Source organism: Eublepharis macularius, chromosome 17 (assembly GCF_028583425.1).
Source record: "Eublepharis macularius isolate TG4126 chromosome 17, MPM_Emac_v1.0, whole genome shotgun sequence".
NCBI classification, from domain to species: domain Eukaryota; kingdom Metazoa; phylum Chordata; class Lepidosauria; order Squamata; family Eublepharidae; genus Eublepharis; species Eublepharis macularius.
Window position 1 is genome coordinate 17,803,692 of NC_072806.1, and position 14,995 is coordinate 17,818,686.

General features: G+C 43.8%; 1 protein-coding gene across 4 annotated transcripts in view; it reads left to right on the top strand.

The window, feature by feature from the left end:
- PER3 (period circadian regulator 3) overlaps positions 1-14,995 on the top strand; it is a 31,798-nt gene that overhangs the window by 15,457 nt on the left and 1,346 nt on the right. For all 4 annotated transcript variants that reach the window (XM_055002064.1, XM_055002066.1, XM_055002067.1 and 1 more), the window contains 12 exons: positions 1,591-1,697; positions 3,041-3,197; positions 4,668-4,773; positions 4,935-5,063; positions 5,893-6,007; positions 6,271-6,415; positions 8,459-8,583; positions 8,869-9,072; positions 9,858-10,091; positions 11,172-11,842; positions 12,782-12,959; positions 14,010-14,121. In XM_055002064.1, the coding sequence (XP_054858039.1) occupies positions 1,591-1,697; positions 3,041-3,197; positions 4,668-4,773; positions 4,935-5,063; positions 5,893-6,007; positions 6,271-6,415; positions 8,459-8,583; positions 8,869-9,072; positions 9,858-10,091; positions 11,172-11,842; positions 12,782-12,959; positions 14,010-14,121 (2,283 nt within the window). The remainder of the gene's footprint in view (positions 1-1,590; positions 1,698-3,040; positions 3,198-4,667; positions 4,774-4,934; positions 5,064-5,892; positions 6,008-6,270; positions 6,416-8,458; positions 8,584-8,868; positions 9,073-9,857; positions 10,092-11,171; positions 11,843-12,781; positions 12,960-14,009; positions 14,122-14,995) is intronic.

Here is a 14,995-nt window from a genome sequence, read left to right on the forward strand (position 1 = left end):
CAAAAATCTGACAGCTAAAATTACAAGCTTTAAAAAAGAAAAAAGCTTTCCTGAGCATCGTCTGCAAATTTAAGAGTTTTCAAAATTGTATATAAAGATCCCCCCAAAAATAGCAAACAGACTCTCTTCCATCCCCCAGATGCACACTTTCATGAAATTTGTCAAGCTGGAACGTTGTTTCATCAGACAGCAAATTCTAGTAGATAATCCTCAAAAGTCTTATTCCCAACACCGTTGGCTGCCTTTTTGCCTGTTGCTGGATGCTGTGAACATTCAGCTGTCACTTTCTGACACACCCTGCACACTTCCTAATCCATTCAGTCAGGATGTTGACTTCAAGGATCTCTGGAAGCATCTGTCAGTTTCGTCCTCCTAAAGTGGTGTTTTGTTACTGGGTTCTCTTGGAATAATATGAAACAAAGCACTATACAATAAATGAAATCAATTGGTTGTGCCAAAACATAAATTAAATATTAACCCTTTTGGATTCTATGGGGCAATTTTCAAACAAAAAACACTTTAAAGGTAATTCTATAGATGAATGTAATTCTATTAAATATGTAAAGTTGCATGTTTAATTTCAAAGGGGAATAGCTGCAGATAACAATTGCAGACATTACTGCATGTACTTTATTTTCTTTACACTAGTGTAAATTATGCCAATCAATCCCATTGAATGTGGAAAATCTCATAGTTAAGCCTATCTCCAACTAGTTAAAGCAGCTGCAATCCTAAGAACACTTTCCTGTGAATAAAATGCATGGAATAAAAAAGGGATTACTTTAGAGTACACCTGCTTAGAATTGCTCCTCAAATCTTCCAATTTGAGAACATTGGGAACATGTCTCTAATGTAACTTGAACTTTAGGGAAGACCCTTTGATTTCTTTTTTATTTACTTCATTTATACCCTGTCTTTCTCCCCAGTGTGAACCCAAAGTGGCTTAAATCATTCTCCTCTCCTCAACTTTATCCTCACAACCACCCTGTGAGGTAGATTAGACTGAGAGTGTGTGACTGTCCCAAGGTCACCCAGCAAGCTTCCATGGCGGAGCAGGGATTCAAACCTGGGTCTCCCAGATCCTAGCTCGACCCTCTTAACTACTATGCAACACTGGTTCTCTACTATGCTTCATGTTTTTATCACAAAGTCTGGTTCTAGTTCTTATCATGGTTATGTTACCATGTAGGTGCCATTGATGTACATGACTCTTTACACAGTAAAACAATCAAAGGCTACCTTGGGTTTTTTGGGAGAAAGGCAGACAAGAAAGATGTAAAAGAAAGAAAAAAATCCTGTTCCGAACTTGCATTCTAAGTTTTTATCGCTAAGGGAACAGCCAAAGAGAGGGAAGATGACAGCGTTCCAAGAGCTAAAATGATAAGGCTGGAGGTAGGAGGATTTCAGCTGAAGCTGGTCCAGGCACAATGAAGCTAAGCTTGGCTACCAGTTGCTTTTGTCTGTGTTGCTGGTGCTTTTTGCCTACCTTTGATAGAAGTGCAAAACATTTTGCTCTTTCACAGCAAGGGTATGCTTGAAAGGGTGGCATTTGGTGTTGTCCTGTAATAAGCTGACAGCTGTGTTTTTCAGAGCTGTTCCTCTGCTGGGATACCTGCCCCAGGAATTGATTGGAACATCTATCTTGATGCATCTCCATCCTGAAGATCGTCCTCTGATGGTTGCTGTTCATCGCAAAGGTAAGCCTGAACTGCCGGCACCCCTTTGCCTGAAAGCGTTGTCCCAAGTTGCATCCTCCTGGGATGTATATAGGCAGAGCCGTACTGGTCCTTCAGCTTACTCAAGTGCTTCTTGTGTAACGAGGCACGCTTTGCCATTGGCAGCAGAACTGTAGCCTCAGGAAAGAGATTGCCAAATGCGTGCCTTGGGGAAATTCCTGCCAAGTCTGTGCATCACAAAAGGAGACGTGGGATATCCTTGAAGAGACAGTCAGACACAAGAAAACACAAAGCTTTCCTGACTTCCCTCCCCTGCCACTGGATTAGTTAACAGAGAGGTTTGACAGGGATGACCTGGAGTTCTAAACACCCAGGACTTATTTGTCTTCCCACCACTAACTCACTTTGTCCAGGAGTGATGGTATCTGCTGTCTTGGGAAATTCATATTGGTATAGCAGCTTCCTCAGCCATGGTTAGCCTAACAATTTCTCCTGGTCCTGCATATTTATTTCTCAACTTCTGGATTTTATTCCAATTTCTTCTTTATTTTTTACAGAGCTTTATTCAAGAGGGCTTTTTATTAAAAGGAATAGGACTGTAGTTTTAGTTCTGAAAAATATAGAAAAATATAAATATTTCCCCTTTATATTGTTTATTGGGTAGATTATATTGTTTTAAGTTCATTGTTCCCCAACTGAGAAATCTATTTCTATTGCACTGTTGAATGGATTATACCTGTCATTAGTGAATTGTTTTCTAATTCTGTAATCTACCTTCATTGAGAAACGTGGCTTGTAAATGAATGAATAAATAAAGTCACTTATGTGAAGTTTCATCCCAAAACTGGACAGGCATTTCTCACAGACTGGAAAGTCAGTGTGGTATACTGGTTAGGGTTTGGGAGATCTGGATTTGAATCCCCACTCTTCCATGGAGGCATGCTGGATGAACTTGGGACAGTCACACACTCTCATCATAACCTACCTCACAGGGTGATTGGTAGGATGAACTGAAGGGCAGGGGAAAGATGTAAGCCACTCTGGATCACCATTGAGGAGAAAGGTGGGGTATAAATGAAGTAAATAAGGAGATGAGTTGTGTGGCATGTCTAGCAGACCCTGGCCTGGCGGGGAGGAGAACACCTCTTTACCTGCTCAGAGTGATAGAGCTTGCAGCAAGTCCTAGTTTTCCGTTTAGATTAAACCTTTTGTCCTCTTCATATGCTTCAGAAGGGTGCAGTGGTATTGTATTGTCCAGCCCTTGCATGCGCTTCCTCCTTCCCATATGTCCCAAAAAAGCAATCATTTGCTGTCACAGTATTAACAGTCCAGGCCTGTTTTCTTGCCTCCCAACTTCCATGCAGTTCTGAAGTTTGCAGGTCAGCCTCCGTTTGAACACTCGCCCATCAGATTTTGTACTCAGAACGGAGACTACATCATTGTGGATACCAGCTGGTCCAGCTTTGTGAATCCATGGAGCAGGAAGGTTGTGTTTGTCATTGGGCGGCACAAAGTCAGAACGTAAGCTTAACGAAGCCTCCATGTTTTCTGTTCCAATGTTTTGCTTCCTGATACCATCCTGAGCTGAAAGGGGGCTGGATTGAACCTGGGATCAAATCCTGACTCAGGTTAGGCTTAGCTCCATGTTTCTCCCTCCATCTGTAAAACTGGAGTACTTACCTTACAAAGCTGTTGAGAAGGCCAACAATAAGTGAGTAATAGCAGAATTCATTGCCAGTGGATGGAGTATTCCTACTAGCACAAATGGCTTTAAAAAGCAAGTTCAAGGAGGATCAGTCCATTAGTAGCTTTAGCCATGATGACTGAAGGGATCCTCCATGTTCAGAAGTGGCAAACCTCTGAAGACCAGTGCCCGGGAGGCAACTTCAGAAGGAAGTTGTGGCCTCTGTGTCCTGTTTGGAAACAAGGGCAGATGGTTGGCCATTGTGTGAAACAGGATGTATCGTTAGATAGACGTCTGGTCTGATTCACCAGGGCTTTTCTTATGTTCTTGACAAGGTAAAGCATTTGACATGTTAAAAGGGCTTTAAAACTAGGCTTACTTCTGAGAGCATAGTTTATTGTTGCATCTGAATCATATAGCTGTGCTATTTTCCCTCCACAGTCAGAAAGCAGTTGGAATCCTAGCTTGTCTGGGATGGAACAAAGCATAGTTTTGTTGTTCAGATATTTTTAAAACTACAATTTGCTATGAAAGCAGAAAGGATTTTTTTCCAAACTCTTGAATGTAGAAAGGAAGGGAAAAAAACAATTGTCCGTAACCACATATGAGCCTTTGTAATGTATGAATTCAGACTTCTTTGGTCAGCTGGACATTCCATGATTGCTGTAAACGGTTTTCTTTTCCAAGTGCAGCTTCCAGGGCTGTTGTCTGACATAAAGAGACTTTCATAGGAGGTCCCAGTGTTTTGTTAACTCGGGTACCTGTTATTTTGTGTCTACCATTTCTTCCACTGCAATTGGAAAGTAGAAGTGGGCAACAATGAAAAATACCAGTGGCTATAGGTCTTTTGGAGGGCATTTCCAGTAGGGTCCTTTGTGCTAGGTGGCTGTGCTTCTCTCATACCTTTCAAAGCATAAGCAGGCCCCCCAAGCATCCCCTAGGCTTTGGCTTGTTTTTCATTCAGGATCCAGTTCTTGTATAGAGAAGCTCCTTATCTGAAGAGGGTTTTGTTTCTTGGGGTCCTTAAAGTACATGAAGGCAGAGGGTAGAGGGGAATAAAACATTTAAATCATATTATTTTTAAAACCAGCCAATAAGGCCAGTTTCTTATTTCTAGAGGGTAACAGCTTTCCTTGGGTTACACCATCATCCTGCTGTCTGATTTTGTTCAGTTTACAAAGCTCAGGTTAATAATCCAGCATTGCTTCCTGATGCTAAAGAGTTCCTTGAACAGCATATTGTATAATCTTGTTCCACAGACTTCTCTTTATCTGGCTTCAATGTGATGTTCCATTAATGTTTTGTAGGAGCCCTCTGAATGAAGATGTCTTTGCTGTAAGAAGCAGAGAGGGAAATGGTGTTGACAAAGAGATCACAGAATTGCAAGGGCAGATCTACAGGCTGCTTCTGCAGGTAAAAGGAGGGAACATCAGACAGGCAATTCTTCACTTAGGCTCATGCCGCATGACTGCAAGGTGCATCGAACTCTACATTATTAAGACTAATGACACTAACAAGATATTTCCCACCCTTTCCATATTGGGGCTCTGAAAAGTGTCCTTGTTTTTCTGCAGCCAGTTCATAGCAATGGTTCAAGTGGTTATGGAAGCCTTGTTAGCAATGGATCTTATGAACATTACGTCAGTGTAGCATCTTCCAGTGATTCCAATGGAAATGATGTGGAGGAAATACAGAAGGAAACAGTAAGTTCTTGTTAATATTACTGGCCAGATTCAGTAGACTTAAAAACAAAACAAAAAAACCCTGAGATTGTGTTAGTATGGAATATAGAACTCTGCTCATTACATATGAACTACAAGGGAAGCTGATGATGAGAGAAGCAAGTCAAAGCAAGTAAAAACACTTGAATTTAAATGGTTAGATCCAACTGTCGATTTGGATTTTAAAAATTTGTCTGAAGCAATAATGCAGAATTCAGCAAACTGGACTGCAGATGTCAAACTTCTGTACAATGGTTTCATTTGCTGAGCATGAGCAGTCTACTCAAAATGGAGACAGGTTATAAATACAGGATGTTATTTATATGTGGGTAACCGTGTTGGTCTGCTATAGAAGAGCAAGATTTGAGTCCAGTAGCACCTTAAAGACCAACAAGATTTGCAAGATATACGTTTTTGTGAGTCAAATCTTCCTTCCCAGATATCTGATGATCTTGTTGGTTTTTTAAGATTCTAGTGGGCTTAAATCTTGCTCTATATATTGTGTTTTAAAATGCATGGTTTTGCTAGGAATTAAAATTGTGTTTCCTTCATGCACACATGCAGATGCTCTGCCATTGAGCCATAAACTGTCGCCCTACTGTGATTGTCCTAGCTTCTTCTATCCTTTCTATCCTGCAATGTGGGAAGCAGAGTATGCCTTCAGGGACTGCTAGATCTTGCCCAGTGTCCATGCTCTAATGCAGGATGGTTAAGCATCTTATTACTGTAATACATCTTATTACTGTCTCGATGTCTGCTTGAGTTCCCTTCCAGTTACATTCCTACCTTTTTTTATCTTCTGCCCTCACAGAAGGCTTTTGTGGACATCAACAGGCTGAAGAATGTGGGCCAGCAGCTGTACATTGAGTCGCACAGTAAGCGTCTGAAGAAGAGAGGAAGAGTTTCGGACGCTGAGCTGCCAAGAGGTGAACTCACATAGAAGGTTCTGGCCTTTGAGACTGCAGCATTGTACATGGTGGAATGAGGTGCCCTTGCAGGCTTGCAAAAACTGTGTACAGAAATCCAGAGTCTGTTTACAAAAGAAACATTTAGCAATCTGAAAATGCAGTCAGGATATTGGAATCATGAGAGCTGGAATGAGAACTGAAATCGGTAATGCTTTCTCTCTCTGATCCTTTTTTCTCAACCATGTTTTAAGATGGCTCCCTTTCCCCTCTACTCTTTCTAGACAAACAACGTACAACTTCTGATTTGCCTTACACTGTGAGCAGTGACAGTGCTAGAGACGCACCTGTTGTACACTGTGGTGATTCAGGAGGCACACGTCGTATTCTGTCATATCAGCAAATTAACTGCATGGACAGCATTATCAGGTAATATGGTGAGAACATTTCAGTGTCTGTTGCTTATTCTGGGAGATGGAAGAGAACATGTTAACAATTCCAAAGCTTTTAACGTACAAATCGTTAATGAAATGGTTCTCATATATAGATTTTAAAACACAACAGTGATCAGTCATCTTGTGGACAGAGGAGATGGAGAAAAAATTCATGCAAGTTTCTTTTGTAATGAAATCTAGAAACGTGCTGTGCTTTTCTAGTGAAGTTCAGGGTGTGAAGTTCACGAATTCGGGGGGGGAAGCTGAATTTTTGCTGATTCAGTATAATTTGGTTTTCCCAGGTCAGAATGGGCAATACTGAATCTGTAGTGTGGTGTTCCCCCACTGGCTGAACCCAGTGCCTAGCTCCTGAGGATGACACTGGTTCTGTTGGGCTAAGTTGCAACAGTGTCCCTCGTTTCGATTTGGTTTGGGTGGAACAGGTGTGAATCTCTGGTATGATGTTGGTCCCCTTGCTTCACTTTGTTCTGAAGGGATTCCACTCCCTTGCTTCAGTTTGCTTCTGTTGGGTATTCTCTGGGATGAGCTCAGCTTGCATTTGGGAGTGTGCCATGGCCCTGGCAGCTTTGGCCCCGTGTGTTTCTGCAGTGGGAGTCCAGCTTTGACGTTTTTCCCTTAGGAGACAATGGAGTGGCTTAGGGGCACCTTCTTTGGGGGCCTATAGAATTGGCCCCTGGGGTCCAATCTTCCTGAAACTTGGTGGGGAGTGGTCTTTAAAGGACAGTCAGCAGTAGATCCCCTACAAATTTGGTAGTATTTGCTTGGAAAATGACATACACCCGCCTCCCTGGATAGCACCAGGATTGATTTTCCCATCCTACTATATAATTCCCTTAGCGTCTATCCGACAACGCACTTATATCCTGGTGCGCCTGCGCGGGCGCACAAGGTTAAAAGGGCGCCGTGGAAGACCGCTGGAGTGAGGCAAGTCTGCCCGGCCTCCTGCCGCCTGCCTACATAGCTCAGCCAGAAGAGGCGGGTGGGGCAGGAAAACCGACACGCCTGCAAGCCCCGGTGCAGCCCAGGTAATGGGGCGAAGTGCCCGGTGCCCCCTCAGCCCCACCGGAGCCGCGCCACTCTCTCTTGAACATGGAAGGTGTGAGCAGTCTTCTGCAGATGCTCCCCTCCCCCTGCCAGTGCTCAGGAGTGGTGGGACGAAAATGGCGGGCAGGGGAATATTGACAACATATTAACATCACTTCTGGCCAGAACTTAGAAGTGCTATGACAATGCTGTAGGCATCTTCCCAGTCGCTATGATTCTAACAGGAAGTGACATCAACTCATCTCCGATGTCCTTTTCCCCATGCCCCACCCCTAAAATTCTTCTCCGGGATTCAGGCATGCACCTGGCCACCTTAATGTGTCCTGAGGTGCTTGATATGCTGGATAACATTTTTGCTGTTTGGTTTTTTGTGCTTATAATGATTAATTTGTTTGTGATGCATATTTGGATACAGCGTGCGTTAGCGCAGCGATTAACCATTTGTTTTTGACAACTGGTGAAGTCAGGGTGAGGGAGTGGTTGGACATTTTAAATGTAATAAAAGGTTCTTCCCTGGGATTCTTCTTTTGGCTTATGGAGCCTTTAGTTATATGAAGTTACACGGGTACTTGAAAATAGGAGACATAACAGCTGATTTTGCCCGAAACTTATGTAATTCTTAATGATTGAAAAATGAAAGTTTTTCGTATGCAGTTTTACCCTGCACTCTATATTTTCTGCTCTGAATATTTAGAAAAGGTCTAGGCCTTCATCTGCAGAGAAATTGCTTTATGTGGTTTTTCTGAGTACTTAAATCTTTTGCTATATTGTGGCTTCAGCAGTATCGCTTTGTGCCACTTCTAATGGGATAACTGAATTGAAGCACCATACTCTTTAGGCAATTGACTCTGCTTGCTCTTTCAGTCACATTCTGAGCAAATAAAGGCAGCCCCATCTGTCCAAACAGCCCCAAATCAGTGGCTCTCCCTGAATGATGACAGTAAGATCATGACTCTGATTTGCTGACTGGCAGGTACCTGGAGAGCTGCAATGTTCCTGCATTGAAAAGGAAGTGCAAATCTGCAAATATTTCCTCTTCATCATCAGATAATGACAAACCAGTCCAGCTAATCCAGAATGAATCACAGATCTTCAAAGGTAACAGAAAATGCAGCAACATTTTTACAGAAATAATCTGTTTCAAGTGTCAGCTACTGCGTGACATTGCTAATCCATGCTACCAATGTATACTGATGTTTCATACAGATTTTTAAAACTTAAAATTCTTCCTTTTCAAATTTTTAGCCATGAAAGACACCATAGTAGAATTGGTCAGTGGGCTTGTTTTGAGCAAGAGAAATCCTTGTTGTTTTTCTGTCTTCATATCAGTCGCAGGGCAGCCTTAAACCATTTGTTCTGACTCTTCTGCCACTTTACCATTAGATGCCTCCAGATTGTCCTCCATTGCTTCCCCACCACCAGTAGTGCCCATGCCAGAAGGGGCCATGAAGCCACAAGCATCGACAGCCGTGGCAGCTCCTCCAATGACAGACCTGTCGCTGACCACCATGGCCTTGAGTGTGGTGTCCATTACCAGCCAGTGCAGCTACAGCAGCACCCTTGTGCATGTTCCACACCCCGAATCTGGTAGGTTGGCCTGGCATTTCTCAAACTAAGTGTGTGTTTTCCCCCCTGTTGTTTCCTCCATGTCTCAATGCTATGGAATGCAAAATAAAAATAGTCCATAGTTCTTCTACTTGCCCTCTTCCTAATAAATATTTTTCTGGAATTAATGAGTCCAAAACTAAAGTTCAGGTAATGATTATACATGTTTTGTTCTCAACATGCACTGCTCCTGTCTCTTTCTCTCTTCAGAGTTATCCTTTAGTGTCTTGAAGGGATTGTAGTCCCTACTGAGGGAGGTGAATACTTGTTTTGTATATCTGGTAGTATGTGTGTCTCGTTTGATGAATTTAGCGAGAAATATACTACCAACTGACATAAGGATTGTGTGAATGTGATCACCAGTCCTACAACCCACCACTTGTATTCTTGGAGTACCCAAGGTATAACTGAGATAAAGCAATAGTATTATTCTGAAACTGTAGGAAAATCTTCTACGGCTTGGCCTTTGCCTCTGAATATAAAAATTGATTGGCTGATCCCATTGCATACAGCAAGTAAGGAAACTGGTACAGCTGAGTGCCCAACAGGCCAGAATCTCACAGCGCCACTCGTTCCCATGACACTGATTCAGATGCTCTCAGTCTGACTTACCTGAGGTCTTTTATCTGTCATGGCTACCCTCTTGTAGCCTGAGCCGCCTCCAGTAACCCAGCCCCACATCTCAGTGAATCATTTGGCTTATGATAAATGAGATCCTGAAGCACAACCAACTGCCTTGCTTGAGGGTTCTTCCTTTCTTCTTGCAGAAGTGACTGCCATAGACGAGGCCACTCTGCAGAGTGAGCAAGCAGAGATCCCAACTGCAGTCCTGGAGGAGATCAAACTGCTTGGATTGACAAAGGAGGTCCTGTCAGCTCACACTCAGAAGGAGGAGCAGAACTATGTGGATCAGTTCCGCCAGAGAATGTGCCTGTCCCACTACAGATCTTACCTCCAGCAGGGACAGGTTGGAAGCAACCAGACTAATTCACATAAGCAAGGTAGGAACAAGCAACCAGATGGGTGAATGAGGCAGGACTGCAACAGTTCTTTTTCTTGGGAAAGCTGTAAACGGGAACGGGCTAAAGGCGGAGCAAGGCCAGCAAGGTATTGGAGGCTGCTCACCTGTGTTTCTTTTTGGCAGTGTTGAGGTACTACAAGAGGTCTCGCAAGCAGGCCAGCTGCAACCCTGCTAGAAGGAATGATGAGGGGGCAAATCCCAAAATTTGCAAGCAAGTAGTTTAAAAATGCATCATCTTCAGCTCTAACTGCCGTGAATCATGTCCCCCTGCAATCCTGCCCACGTTTCTAAATAATAAATGCTTCTGCAGTAATAAAAAATATTAACATTAAAAATCTGGCATACATGACAAAGTACAAATTGTGCTTCTGTGTTAAGACCAATACTCTAAATGAGATAATCTCTGCCCTCGAGTTTAAAAAAGTCCTTGCATGGTTTGCTCCACTCATTAAATATTAGCCCAATTATATTACAGCTCCAACATAATGTAGAGAAATCTGTCATGTTCCAACTTTTCACATAAACAGATTGTGCTTTACTTAGTATACAAAGAGAGACCTAAAAGAAGTGCTTTTTAAAGAAGAATGCTTATGCTTTCAACAGGATTCTAGCACCCGAAGCCAGTTTAGACTGGATCTTTTTACATTTACTTCATATGAATTAGAGTTTGTGGTACATTTTAATGGTTTCTGTTCTTGTTGGAATATGATACTGAGAAGTGAGTGTTTTCTTTCTGTGATTTTATATTCTTAAGGAAGAGCTGAGCTTTGATAACCTACCTGTGGGACGTTGGGGGTGGAACTGGTTGACCCCAAAGCAATGCATGTTCTGTTGTCTGGAGACAGCTGAGAGAATGGGCCAGGGAGAGTATGGAGGCTTGTCAGGAGAACAGTTGGACAGGTCTAGAGAGTGGTCCATGTTTGCATGAATATTCAATAGTCGGTGACAGGACTGATTTCAGCATATCTTGAGGTTGGCAGTAGAGCATCATCTCCTGAACTACTGCTGTTGTTCCTCTGCCTCCTCTTTACCTTGTCTGCATTTTTTCTGTCCTCTTTAGGAGATTTCCCTTCCAAACCAACAAGCCCAGTAAACTGCAAAAGAAATAAACAGGGAAAATTCAAACGCCTCAAGCAGGTAGAATCTTTCAATAAAAATGGAAACTGTGGGAAGAGAGCAACTGCTCAGAAGCCATCCTGTGCTACTTCAGAAGGATCCTGGCCTGACCCTCCCACTGTGATCCATGCTGCCAATCCTTACTTGGTGCCTGGTTTTCCCGTGGCCTCTTTGGGAGGGGGCCACACTTGGCCTTCAGGAGAGACAGCACCAGTCCTCCCATTGCTTGTACCCATACAGCCCATCCCAGCATTTCCTGCTCCATACATGGCTGTACTGCTTCCCAGCCTTCCAGTGTCCACTCCACTCCCTCAGCCTTTCTTCCATGCTCAGTACCCCTCAACGTCTAACGCCTACAACCCCACAATGACCCCAGGCCCTCCTTCCACAATGCCATCGCCCGCAGCTTCAGAGCCTGTAGAGCCTATATCACCATCAACCACATTTCTGTCTACTGAGGAAGAGCAGCAAGAGGCCTGTGACGGCCAGCCCCCACTATTCAGTAACTCACGGAGCAGCTCTCCGCTGCAGCTGGACCTGCTTCAAGAAGAGATGCCCAAACCTTTGGAGCTGCCCAGCACAGTGCCAGCTAAGACACATGTGGAGACAAAATGTGTAAGTCCCTAGGCTCTGTTCACACAAGAAAACACTAGGTCTGTAAAGACTGGTTTACATGTACATATTCATGTGGGGCTGTGGCAGATCCAGAGTTAAAAGTAACAGTGTTGCAGAAATCAGATAATTAAGCTGCTTCCTAGCAATTCTTCCTGAAAATTTGATGACAGTTCTTTGAGGCCACATAGCGCTGCATTGCAATTGTATGCACTGCTGACTGGCAACTTGCATCCCATGCTGCTCCTTTCTGTTTGGAGTGGAGCTGTGTTTCTAAGGTGTCAGGTGGGATCTCTGCATGTGAGATATTAATTTGAATATGACATTTCACTTCCTCTCCTGCTGGTCCCTCTGGCTCTGAGAGCCACTTCAGAGGGCAAGATACCATTCTTATTACTCCCTCTGTCTCCCAGGAATGATACAGCTAAGTAGTGAAGAACATACATGGGCATAGACAAAATTCCTCCCTCCAGTTTCTGCTGCATACTCAGAGTTTTGCTGTCCAGCAGAAAATGTTAACTCTGAAAGCCAGATTGGGTTGGGGGAGCTGGCACTGCTAATGCATAGTCCTAAATGGAAGTGGTCTGTCAAGGCTGTGACTGAGACACAGCCAAGCAAAGGAATGATGGACTTGGTGCCTGTGGGGTATGCTGTTGTTTCTGTGGCTGTATGGCATCTTCTGGTGTTGCACAGAGACACCAAGGGTGCTTGCCATGTGTGGTTTCCATTGGCAGAAGGAATGCTCCGGTTTAAAGCATACTTTTTGTACTGGTTTCGTGTAGGTCTTCCCTTGGCTTTGTGGCCAGAAACCTTTTCCTTTCACAGAACCATTAGCCCCACCCCCAATTGACAACAATGGCTAATTCTTGCTGTCCACCAGAACCATAACTGAGTTGAGATCTGACTTGAGTGATTGGATGTGTTGTCCCATTTCCTTTGCAGGATCAGGATGGGGAGGACAGCAGCAACAATGATGGCCACTCTGTTTCCAGTGAACTGTTTGACCTCTTGCTCCATGAGGATTCTCAGTCAGGAACTGGTTCTGGTTCTGCAGAATCCAGTTCTTCAGCGTCTGGCTCCAGTGGTTCTATCTCCAATGAAACATCTGCCTGTGGCCCAGGTAGGGCATCCTTGATAGGGAAGCTGGACATCACCTTATTTTACTGCTTAAACTTGAGTGCCAGTTTGGTGTAGAGGTTAAGAGTGCAGGACTCTAATCTGGAGAACCAGGTTTGATTCCCCCCTCCTCCACTTGAAGCCAGCTGGGTGACCTTGGGTCAGTCACACCTTCTAGGAGTTCTCTCAGCCCCACCCACCTCACAGGGTGATTATTGTTGTGGGGATAATAATAACATACTTTGTAAACTGCTCTGAGTGGGCATTAAATTGTCCTGAAGGGCGGTAAATAAATCGAATGTTGTTATTATTATGTTGTTATTAAATATCAGGGCCATGAAAGGAATGAGATTTTTGAAATGGGAACAAAGTGATGCTGTTTGTAAGAGAAGTTTGTGATTGGATAGCCTATGTTTTCTATAGACATAAGCAATTGATAGCTTTCCCATATCTTCAGTAGTGTGTTTTAAAATATTGGTTGCCTGTTTCTATGGGGCCAGTAGGCCAGTGGTGGCCATCCTGGGTTGCTTGTCTCTTCTGTGCTACACTGCAGCCCACTTCTTGGCTTGATAGGCTACATATAAAGGCTCCTCAAGGCACATGTAGCACATGAGTCAAAAAAGTTGGTTGCTGTTGATGCCGTAGGCCTCTTGAGCTGGCTACAGTCTGCCATGAATCCTAGTAGCCTGCTGGCCTTTATTCCCATCTCTTGTTCTACCTTATGCTCCATGTCAGGAACAACCCACAAAACCTCCCATTCAGTGTGCTGACCTTCATTTTGGATGCAGGAATCACATTGATATTCCACTGTGGAAAGGATCTTGTATCAATTCGTTAACAAGGTAGCAACTGGAAGAAAGCTCCAGGAAGCTGCTCCTAAGACCCTTCCGTAATGTGTGATTGGCCTTTAGGGAAGCCACTGAGAGCAGGGAGCTCTATAACCTTTGGGAAGGGAGATGTTTCTGCTTTGATTGTCTCAGAAGGAGCAAACCAGAGAGACCAACTGGCAGAGGCATGTGACTCTTCTCCCTGCTCCCTTCTGGCTTCTTGGCAGGCAGTGGAAACAGCAGCAAATATTTTGCCAGCAACAATTCCTCAGAAGTTTCCAAAAGAGAAAAGACAAACCGAGAAGAAGACAGACAAGGAGCATCTGGTCAGCCAACCAGGTTGGTGTAGAAGATGATAGTGGTTTGCTACTTGGTAAGTCATCAGGACTGGCTCAGACAAAGTGGTGAGGAGAAATACCTTTTCTTTTTGTTGATCCCCAGAACTTGATGCATCCAGATGTCTGACTGCTTTATGAAAGTAGCATGGCTTGGTAATGCACAAAGGAGGCTCAGTTACTGCTGATGGTGGTGGAGGGGAGGCAAAGAGAGAAAGAAGGAAGATGAATTGTCAGTTTGGTGTTGAAATTGGCTTCAAAGGAGTGCTTTGGGCGGATTTTGTGAAAATTGATGGAAGGCTTATGATCGAGGAAGAGGTGCCAAATGCTCAGAAAGTTCTTCCGCCCACCCTTTTATTTAGGAAGCACACAGGCATAGCTTTCCCCAAAATTGCTTGAATAATGATACTGTGCTGCTTTGTCTACATTTGGAAAATGCAGAAATTCACTAAAGAGGGCTTTGCAGATTGACTGCTGGAGTCCTAGAGGGATACTGTGGGACTCCCTTCCCTGACAGTATCTTCAGGAAACTAAATTTCATGCCAAATCTAGATTGCTTTGGGTAGTAGATAGATGGATGCGGGAAATGTGAACAGCTCTGCTTTTAATGAAAGGAATTGCCAAGTCTTGGTGGTTGGAGTCAGTAGAGGAGTTCTCATATGTGCTGCCACATGCAACTCCTCTTGATGATTGAACTGGTCTTACCTTGAGAGAGGGAGGAGATCCCAGAACATCTCTGTGCTGTTGCCAGAAAACTAAAACCCGAGACCTTTTGTTTCCTTTGAGAAAAGCCACCTCAAGGGGCAGGTGATCTGGAGCAGAGCTGAGGTGAAGGCTGGGAAAGGGCGGATCACACCCCTTGTTTACTTTTCCAGTAA